At 33.8% G+C, this 11,582-nt stretch overlaps 1 protein-coding gene across 1 annotated transcript; it reads right to left on the reverse strand.

Annotated features, from left to right (window-relative positions):
• Positions 1-8,999: 8,999 nt before the first annotated feature.
• On the reverse strand, positions 9,000-10,007 carry LOC133323563 (piggyBac transposable element-derived protein 2-like). Its single transcript, XM_061532477.1, has one exon. The coding sequence runs from the start codon at positions 10,005-10,007 to the stop codon at positions 9,000-9,002; it is 1,008 nt and encodes a 335-aa protein (XP_061388461.1).
• Positions 10,008-11,582: the final 1,575 nt, after the last annotated feature.

Below are 11,582 nucleotides of genomic sequence, written 5' to 3' on the forward strand. Positions count from 1 at the left end.
TGTGCAATTTTATACAATTTTTTTTCTTTTTTTTCACTGTCCTTAGTCAGTGGCCGTTCTGTCTCTTCTTACTGTGGTATTAAGTCTAGTTGCGCGTTTGGCTTTATGTCGACTTAAATGGCACAACTTTATGTAACGATAAAATACATTGGGTTTATTTTAGTTTTAGTTTCTTTTTTTTTTGGTTTAGTACAATGAACTAAAATAATAACCGTGCACGAGGTGAAATCAAAAAGGAACCACTAAAATCTGATCAAAAAAAGACCTCTTTACTATACATCAAAAATATTTTGTTGCTTTTAAAGCAACCCCACAAACTTTTGACACATTTTGTTCAATCCTCAATGACTTCCAAGTTTTGGCAAAGTCCCCATATGACGCTACCCCAATTTTTTACTTTCAAGTTAATGAACTTTAACTATAAATTTGTGGGTTCCCATTGGGTTGTATTGGGTGTTAAATCCTCTACATAACATTATCAATATTGGTTGATTATGGCTTTGTGATTATCAAAATATTGGTTGATTAGAAACACTTTTTAAGCAGATTTATGCATTCCGTCCGTCCGTCTGTCTATATTAATTTATAAACAAATCACAGGTCGCATTTTCGATTCGAATTGGATGAAATTTGGCACAGCTCATTTATTTGACCCAATAACGAACCCCATTGAAATTGGGAAAAATCGGTTTAGATTTATTTTGTATAGCTCCCATATATATTTTCGTCCGATTTAAGGTAAATGTTGTACCAATACATATCCTTCGACTTGCACGAAATTTGACATAGCGTACTGAATTATGTCTCGGACGATGTGTGTTAAATTTCGTGAAATTCGGTTCAGATTTAGATATAGCTCCCACATATATTTTCGTCCGATTTTGGGTAAATAGTGCACCAAAGGCTCTTTATATCTTTCGATTTGCACGAAATTTGGCATAGCATACTGAATTGAGATTGGAATGATGAGTGGTGATTTTCGGGAAAATCGGTTCAGATTTAGATATAGATCCCATATATATCTTTGTCCGATTTTAGGTAAAAAACCACAAGTGCACAAAAGTACCTATATATCTTTTGATTTCCACGAAATTTGGCATAGCGCACTAAATAAAGTTAAGAGTGATGTGTGTTAAGTTTCGTGAAAATAGGATCAGATTTAGACACAGGTCCCATATATACATATATATATTCGTCCGATTTAATGTAAATGGTGTACAAAAGTCCGTATATATCTTTCGATTTGAGCGACATTTGGTACTGCACATTTAATTGAGTCTGCAATGATGTATGCTAAGTTTTGTGAAAATAGGTTCCGATTTAAATATAGCTTCCATATATATTTTCGTGTGATTTTATATAAATGGTGCACCAGAGTCCAGAGTAGTGGAAATCGCTCTGATCTTGCTCGAATGAAATGAAATTTGGCATTGGTTCCAGAAAGGCATAAAAATCACAAATTCCAGTTCGTTCAATTTCATGTCAATGTTAGAGACATATATAGAATATACCCAATGTGGTGAAGGTTATGATATAGTCGGCCCAGTCCGACTTTGCTGTTTTCCTTACTGGTTTATATTTTAAATTGTATATTTTTAATTTTTTATTTAATATTCTATCAATATTCTTTCTTTAAGAATCCTTTGGGCAAAATCATTTAAAAACTCTCACTTCTCGAACATAAAGTCAGAAAAAAGAACATGTCTGTGGGGTATTGGTGGTCTAAGTGTTACATTTCTGTGTCATTTCCTTTTTGGGACTGAAGGAAAAAAAACTGCTAAAATCCCTACTATTTTGTTTTTCTTTTTTTCTCCTATTTATTTGACGCAGAATAGTAATGTTCGCTGTTAACATTATGACTGTTTGAATGTATTGTTCACTTTTTCTCGCGCATTGTGTATAGCTATTCTTTTGGGAACGTTTGAGTTCGCAGTTTTTTTGTATGGCAATGACTAGAAGTTTTTACTTGCACGCTATGCTCATAGTTTTTGTTGTGAAACATTTTATGTGTCAGTATATCACTGGAGGTTTTAGTTTTATACTGAAATCCTTGTTGGCCGTGTTTTCTTGTGATACTTTGCTGGATTTTACCCCTTTTCCCCCCTCGTCGACCCAGAATTATGTTGTGGGTGTTAAAGTTTATGTAAATTTGTACTAAATGACAAATAGGATGTGTTTAGTATTTATTATCAACCAAACTGGAAAAAAACTCGGGACATCACTATTTTGGGGTTTTTGCTGATTGAACACAAAATTTTGTTTTCACCATGGCTGTCAATGCTAATGTGCTTGCATTAGTTGATAGTGACCTTTTTTCGGTGGTCTGAAAATGGGCCATAATATAATCCACATAGTATCTTGGTATTTAGAATATGCCTAGTTTTTTTATTTGGGATGCCTTGGCAAATGGTGTCAAATAAACAGCCTTTTTTCGTGTGTGTGAAAAAAAACATTATGACTTTATATATGCATATGATTAGTTGGTAATAAATTTCTAACATCCTTTATTTTTCTTTTTTTGTATATATATTGTTGTTCCTTTGGAGTATGATAAATGGTATAATAATATTGTTGGTTCTTTTAACAATGGCCGTTGGTTGTGATGATGATTCATAATAGCAGTAATAGCGATGAAATACGAAAAAGAAAGGATATCATTGTGAATTAATCATAAAATGCGAGGGATCCTTGTTGCTGAGTTGGCAAGTTGTTTTTTGTTTATGCTAATGACGGATTCAAAGGGGAATAATAATTTTATTCTTGATGTATTTATTTAAGCAGAAGATGTGGGATGCTATGTTACTTAAATGTTTAATTTTCCAATGTTTCGGAAATTCGATTATGAATATAATTTGTAGGAACTCAATATAATCCAATTTTATTGATGATGTTCTTGCATTTGCAAAATAGTCAGCCTGAATCCTGAATGTTTTTCTTTAATTTAATACCAAAAAATTTTTTTATAAAATGTTTCAATTTATTGGGGTTCCATAAAAGAATTTTCTGAGTATTTTTGAAAACTTCCAGCATATCCCCTAGTACTATTAATTCTTAAAATTGTGCCATTATTTTCGTTGCATTTTAATTCATTTTTAAGAAATACCATAAGAAACCTATTTAAAAAAATTACTTGTTTAATTCAATTAAAAAAAATTGTCCGCCAAAAAATTTCACTTTAAAAAAAGGATATTCCTTGCTAAATTTGTCAGTTTATATTTTAATGTAAATTACTTTTCAATTCAACACACCTACTTATTAAACCCTTTTGTGTATTTTTCATTTTGTTTTTGTCCTACAGTTGGCGCCCTTTCTTATGTAGTGTCTATGATCCAAAATTACTGCAAATATTTGAATGGACCTCCAAAAAACATTTTTTACTGGCACCCCATTAATAAATGGGGTGTCCGGAAAAGTATTTTGCCGCAAAGCAATAAATATGAACAACTACGTGCTTAACTTTGCAGTAAACGCACCCAAAAAGTAAGCCTACAGCGGAAACAAAACAAATACTAAGGAAACTATTTTGCAGTAAATGGAATGCGTTGTAACCTACAGCCAATGCAATAAACGACAATAAATGACACTCACTAAAAAGAGGAGACCGAAGAGAACCGCGGGAAAAATACACATCATATATTTGATTTAAATATACATTTCTTTAGAATAGTAAATTATGAACGAATTTTCTTGAAAGTTTTAAGAGTTATAACATTTTGAAACGATTATTTAATATTGGTACAGGGATTTCAGATCATTAGCATGTAACAATTATCTTCTCAGATTCGAGTTCTAATACACCTTTCGATTTTAAATATTATTTTATTTAAAGTTGAGTCCGGCTATGAATTGAACCTAGATTCCCAGAGTTGCTAGATCACTTAGCAAATTTGAACAACCATTTGAAAACAGATGATTGATTTTTATATAAGTTCAAGACCGAAAAGCGTCAAAAGCGGTGAAGCTTTCCTTTCTAAAAAAGGCCCACGACGGCTCTTTATAGCGAGTTTGTCTTAAAATCACTTCTGTTATCTAAAGGTCCACGACGGCTCTTTATCTCGAGTTTTTCCTTTGAAATTACTTTTTGTTAAATTACGGCCCATTTAATTCGTGTTTTGCTTCCATTTGACCAAACGCTAAATTTTGATTGCTACTGTCAACAACTAAAGTGTTTGAAGATAGCAATTGGCCAGAATTGGCCAACATGAGAGGTGTCATGTTCCACCAGGCCAACGTTAGGCCACACACATCTACAGTGACTCACCAGAAACTTCGGGAGATTGGTTGGAAAGTTTTAATGTATCCGCCATACAGTTCGGACTTGGCATCAAGCAATTATAAACTTTTCTTGCATTGCAAAATTTATTTAATGATAAAAAAATTTCCCCAGCCTGATATATTTTCGTCCGATTTCTGCACATCGTGCCTAATTGAAGCTGCAATTACGTGTATAAAGTTTTGTTAAAATCGATTCAGATTTAGATATGCTCTCATATATAATTTTGTCCGATTTTCTGTAAATGGTGCACCAAACTTCCCACGTTTGTCCGATTGACACGACACTGAATACCAAAATAAGTGTAGACTAAAGGGTTTCAAATTTTGTTGAAATTGGTTAAGATATAACTAAATATAACTACCATATATTCGCCCGATTTTAAGTAACTAGTGCACCAAAAACTCTACGTTTATCCGATTGAGACAAAAGTTTGCACAGCGTGCCGAATTAGGGCTGTAATGACGTGTTTATAGTTTCGTTGAAATCGATTCAGATTTAGATATAGCTACAATATATATTTTCCTCCGATTTTATGTAAATGACGCACCAAACTCCATAAATTTGTTGTATATATAATTTTGAATATCGTATGGAATTGAGTCTATGATAGAATATGTTAATTTTCATTTAAGGGGACCCCCCATTCTCGGGGTCGATATAATTCGAATCTACACTGATTAAAGAATGTCTCTACAAAATTTCAAGTGAAAATCTCAATAACTCTTGAAGATATAGCCGATTTATTGTGTCAGCATCAAGTGACGGCTGAAGGGTTTCTCAAACTTTAAACGAGTTTTTCTCTAAACATTTTTTGCGAATGGCGGGCACGATAACTCAAAAACTAATAATCCAATCGGTTCCAAATTTTGCAACGTGATCCAAATTTTGCAACGTGGGAGTGTATAGCTCTCGTATGAACTAGGACATTTTTCAAATGTCCACCATTTTGTTAATTTTAGAGCAAAGTCAATAATCCTAGTTCATACGAAAGCCAGACATGTACTCTTTCTAACACCGTTGGAATTTTCGGATACCGATGTTCCAGTGAGGAGTTATCATGCCCGCCATCAAAAATAAGGACTTTTCTTTAATTACAAAAAAAAAATGGAATGGGTTATCTGTCGTAGAGCCTTAAAATGGATAGCAATAACTTTTTATATCCGCACTTAAAGAAAGGAGCGCTTCCAACGATGTTCGTTACCAGAATATGATATTGAAACTTTTAGATGCCCTTGTTTAGGAGGTTACTCGTTTGGAGTGGAAAAGTATTTCTACCAATAATTTAACACTTGAATAATAACAGTGCACCACTATGTGGCGTACGATATAAAAATATTTTTGAGACAAACTTTTTTAACAAGATATATGATTTTATTTGAAACTTCATGTAATACATTTAAAGCTACTGCTTTTAGAGGTCAATTTCCTAAAATAGTTAAGTTCCTAATTACTTTCATACAATGTATTCAAGCTTCAATTAAAGTTCTGCTTCTCCTTTTGTGGTTATATATTATTCATTTTTCCTCTGTCTATATGATCTTCCCTTTGTAAGCTAAATTACAATTTTTAAACAAAAATCTCCATAGTTCCTCCTCCAACACTTGTCGAATATTGTGCCTTGAATATTGAGTGGATAAAACCCCCTACCTCTAGTTCTTAAACGTTTTCGGTCGAACGGCGTTAACCACTTCTGCGAAATTAGTTTTCACTGTCGATTTGTATATATTATTTTTCTGGCTGTGATTTTAATGCAAAGATAACAAATGTACACCACTGCATACCACATATTTGACTATTTGTGTGTGTGTTGGTGTAATTTACACAACTACAGGCGTGGCTGGCTATTACCATTACTTCGACATCATCACCGCCATCAGAGTGTCCTTTAGTTGCAACCCTACAACACTAACTATCAAAACGGTGGCAATTTCTAGGCGGTTATGTTTTTTCTGCCTTGTAATGTTATTTTTCTTATATTTGTTGTTTTTCTTTTTATTTCATTTCATTTGATTTTTATTTATATATTTTTCCCACCTCTTTTTGTATAGCATACCATGACTGTTATGTTCATTGTATATGGTGTGTTACTCTTTTACTTATTTCGTTACATGAATGGACGTCAAATATAGCCTTTATCGCATATATATACCCCCAACATTAATGTGAGCAAAATGTGAATGGGAGGTTGCTTTTTTGTTTGGTATATAGTAAATATATACAAAAATTTGAATGCAAATTTATATATGGTGGTAGTAACATTTTATGTAGTGGTGTGGTATTGTGCCTTTTGTATGTGTGCGTGTTTTTGTTTGAAACCACATCGTAAAGTTAAACATTTTTCCAAAATACATTTCTATGCCACATACGTACGTGCAATTTCGCACAACATTACTGGCCGACATATATTTACTTTCGCCGCTTTGAAATCGTTCGACATGTCGAACATATACAATTTATAGCAAATGCATTGAAATTATAATGCATGACAGAATAATAAATTTTATTTCCAAACCGAGAATTCAGTAAAGAAATATTCTTATTAATAATGTTTGCAACGAAATTTATGGCACATAAAAACGTTTTTAGCGTCTTAAAGGAGTGAAAATGTGACCTTTTTAGGGAATAAATAAATGACTACTTTAGAAAATTGAAAACATATATTAGGGAATAAGTGCATAGGCATTATTATTTAAAATATGCCAAATTGAGCGATAATTTATAGCCGAATAAAGGCTAATAAAATTTGCACAGACATTAAAAATTTGCCATAAACTTGGTTGGACTGTAACATGTAACCAGTAAGGAAAGATCAAAAGTCGCACGGAGCCGACTATATGATACCCTTCACCTCTTTGCGTACATACAAGAGATGATAATGTGTACAATATCCTGTAGATAGAAGAGACATAGCGTTCTTGGAAGATCATAGAAATAGAATCGGGAGAAAAAATCTGTGATATACATAGAAATTTGAACCAATAAAAAAGCATACACATAAAATTCTGCAATCTATGAAAAATGTCATGTCAATCGGGCAGACTTGGATTTTTTGGTGTAACATTTGTATGAAATCCAACAAAATTATGTATAGGAGCTATATGTAACTCTGAACCAATCTGAAAAATTGTTTTCTCAATTAGGCAAACGTTCGGTGTTTGGTGCACCATTTACATAAAATCGGGCAAAACTATATATGGGAGCTACTCAGAATGTGATTCTATGCATATTCTCAAAAGGGTGTCCTCTGTAGAATGGGCTATTTGTGTTTTTTCGATGTGATTATTTAAAGTCAATATTGTTAGATCTATGTGAAGACAATTTACAAATTAATTCATGTCATATAGGGGTGCTTAAATATTTTAAGTATTTTTAATGTGCACCTCATGATGAAGAGTTACAGTTAATGGCATTTTTATTTGTCACTGGTTCTTCAACTCATCTACATTGAATAATTGTCCCTTCAGCTCATCTGTATAGACTCACTGACCCTTCAGCTCGTTAATATATGCTGTGGACCCTTTGGCTCTTCAGCTTGTCTATATTGACACACCGGCCCTTTACTTTGTCTATCTCGACTCACTGGCCCTTCAGCTCGTCTATATAGACTCACTGGCTCTTCAGTTCGTTCATGTAGACTCACTGGCCCCTCAGTTCGTCTATATAGAGTCACTAGTCCTTCACTTTGTACATCTCGACTCACAGGCTCTTCAGTTCGTTCATGTAAACTCACTGGCCTTCAGTTCGTCTATATACTTACTGGCTTTTCATTTCTTCTATATATCCTCACTGGCCCTTTAGCTCGTCTACATAGACTCACTGGCCCTTCAGTTCGTCTATATATACTCTCTGACCCTTCAGCTCGTCTATGTAGAGATGTAGATGGTTCCGATACTGTAAGAGCCAATTATGTGCAATTTTGGTTTCGTAGATTTCATTCCGGAACCTCGCAGGTAGGACGATCGTCGAGAATGTCGATAAAATCGGAGAAATTATCGGAGTTGACCGGGATGTTAGCAGTCGTAACATCCCCCAAGAGCTAAAAATCGACAATAAAACATTTTTAAACCATTTACACAAAGCTGGATTCAAGAAGAAGCTCGATGTTTGGGTGCGAATTTTCATCTGCGAAGCCTTGGCCAAACGGAATGAGATAGACCCATTTCTTAAACGGATGGTGACTCGAGATGAGAAGTGGATCACATACGATAACCCTGTGCGAAAACGTTTGTGGTCAAAGAGCAATAAAGCACCTCAAACGGTGGTCAAACCGGGAATAACGAACACATCTACAGTGACTTAACCCTTTCAGTGTCAAGAAAAATTTTTGTCGGAATAAAAATCTAAAATTTTGTATTTAAGATCATATAAAGGCACAAAGTTTAGAAAAAATAGTCATTTTCATTTTAACCTTCCGCCAGGTTCGTTTCCGAATGTCGAATATATTAGACATCGGCCCTCAGAGACACCAAAAACACGTGCTATTTTATATTAACATAACTCTGACGGTTTATTTTTATTTCGATAAAAGTTAATTCAGAATTTTACAAAAATAAAATTAAATATATATTCCATTAATTTTATGAAGAATAAAATGAAACTAGTGTTTTTGTTTAAATATTTTGTTAAAAAAAAAACTAAAATTAATCCATTATAAAATAAAAATGTATGTATCTGTGCATCTATTTCTTTGAATGAAATGTTTCAAAACAATTGGAATTTCGTTTTACACAAAGATATACATTGCATTTTTGCAAATAATGAACGAATTCTTTTTACAACCATTTGCCTTGCAACGTCCAGCGCTTTTAGCTTGTACAAAACATGGTATATGAAGCTTCTGATCCAAGCGAACTTCTTGCGGTGGTTGTCTTTGAAATGTCTTATTCTTTTTTGGAGGCGGAGATTCCTCAGAATCACTTTCCGAACTCACACTGCCATCTAAGGATGAATCTGCTGTAGTATTATCTCTACCACATGGTGGTTTTGGTGGCCTTCCTCGTCCTCGTGTCGTATTTATGGTTGGATTATAATCTTGTTGAGCCCCGACTAAAGTGCGGGCAACCTGAATTCGGAAATTCATTGAATCTAAAATTTTATTTTTTTGAATATTATTTGCCAAGCAGTCTCGGCGATATTCCATCCATGCGGCAGTTAAAGCCAAATCAACAAAATGCATTATGACTCTTAGTGTCCAATTGACAGAACGAATATTTATTCTATAGTATTGTATCATTTGATCCAATAAATCAACGCCTCCCATACTTTCATTGTACATCCGCACAACTTCGGGGCGAACGATGACTACAAAATCATTTTTATTCTTATCCCACCGTTTGACTTTGTCTTGTTTGCCTATTCCAACAAAATTTGAGCCTAGATTTACCGTTCTGTTGTCAAACCAGCGAGTGACAATAACATTCCCATCTGCACTTATACATTCAGCGGATGATCCTCGCCCTTTTTGTTTCATTTCTTTTTCAACCGGCAGGCGAGGATTGGCGAATCTATTCACTCTTATTGTACCAGCAGCATTAATTTTGTTCCGTTTCAACATTTCAAATAATTGGTATGAGGGGAAATAGTTATCGAAAAAAAGTTTATGCCCAATTTCATTTTTTGGAATACGTTGTGTTAAATGGAGTACTATTATTGAACCGAATCCCACAGTTTTCACCATGTTTTGATTTATTGGTGTTGTTGAACCTTGGTAAACAAGAAAATCATAAGGCATTCCGCTTTTACCACACAAAAAGAAAACTTTTATGCCCCACGGGCACGGCTTCCCCTTTATGTATTGCTTAGCAACGAATTTTCCTTTAAAAGGAATGATTTGCTCGTCGATGCATAGATTTTCTTCCAGTGGTAGTTCTAATAAACGTTTTCGAACTAATTCAATGATCGGTGAAACTTTAAAAAGCCGATCTTTGCTTCTGTTTACATCCACAAGATGTAAATTATTTCGAATGGTGAAGAATCGTCTCCGCGTCATTTTTTCGGTAAAAAAGTTATTCCAAGTGCTGATTCGTAAAACATTGCTACTCTAGGAAACTTTAGAACGCTCATCATAAGATGATGTCCAAAAACAATGCGTAGTTCATCTACAGAGCATGGTTTGAATGACATCTGTCCCGTGCTGTGCATACATATTTGTATAATAGACCGCATTGGAAAAGAATTCGTCGGTTAAATATTTATTGAAATATGAAAACGGCGTCCCAATTTCAATAGAGCTTGTAGTTTCTGACACTGCCACGAGTGGAATGTCCTCACCATCTTCGGACTTTCGAACTGTACGCCAAGTTATTTTTTTTTGGAGTATACGCTTGGGGACTCTCTGAAATTGTTTCATTTTTATCAATATATTCATCAGAGACAGCTTCACGTTCAACTGGCAAAATGTCCTTTGATCGGACTTGTGGCACATCAAATAACACCTCATCATCATCATCGATTACATCATCAACATCAGAATCTGCTTCAAGCATAGTCATTATGTCATCGTCAGTTACAGATGTCATTTTCTAAGGGAATCAAAAGAAAAATACTAAAGTCTGCAAGTAAACGTACGATCACTATAATAAAAACAAAACAACCTTCGAAGGCCGATGTCGATTATATATGACAATCCAAAAAATCTCTTAAAAAGCAACTTTAAACTGTTTTGGTTTTTATGTTTTTATTATACGGTTTCTTTACACTTGTAACAATACTCACAATTTTTTTCGATATTATCCGATTGCAGAAAATATATTTTTTTTGATTCAGAAATTGAGGGTTTTTACAAAACTTCAAACTAAATTATGACTATTTGCTTAAAAATGATAAAACAAACTAAATGTCTAAAAATGCAAAATTTTTAAATTGCACACGTGTCTGTCTTTCAGCAAAAACAAAAACATCAATACTAACGGTACATAGGATAACGGAAAAATCGCAAAGAAAGAGATTACTTTTAAATGTCGAATATATTCGACAAAAACACTGAAAGGGTTAATAATCCTAATATTTACTTCTCGATAGATATTCCAATTATACGCATGCATGAAATCAAAATTATACGCATAAATTGTTATTACGCCTTGAATGTTAGGTATTGAAAATGTTACCATTATATCGGTCAAATTTTTGGTATAGCCCCCAAATAATGGTATCCCAAAATATGCGATATTTTTGGCACATTTCCACTTGATATTTTGGGTCAGACAGACAGAAACTTGGGGTCAAAAATCACATATTTTTGTCGTAGCAAGGTGTATACAACCTCAATAAACATAAAGCTTAGGGTATAAAAAATCATACCTGCATT

This window comes from Musca vetustissima, unplaced genomic scaffold (genome assembly GCF_032173495.1).
Source record: "Musca vetustissima isolate MV318-11 ecotype Yass unplaced genomic scaffold, APGP_CSIRO_Mvet_v1 utg16414, whole genome shotgun sequence".
Lineage (NCBI taxonomy): Eukaryota > Metazoa > Arthropoda > Insecta > Diptera > Muscidae > Musca > Musca vetustissima.

What these genes read in the sequence shown, in the direction of transcription:
- LOC133323563 (XM_061532477.1), bottom strand. Translation starts at nt 10,007, where the DNA reads ATGCCTTATGATTTTCTTGTTTACCAAGGTTCAACAACACCAATAAAT.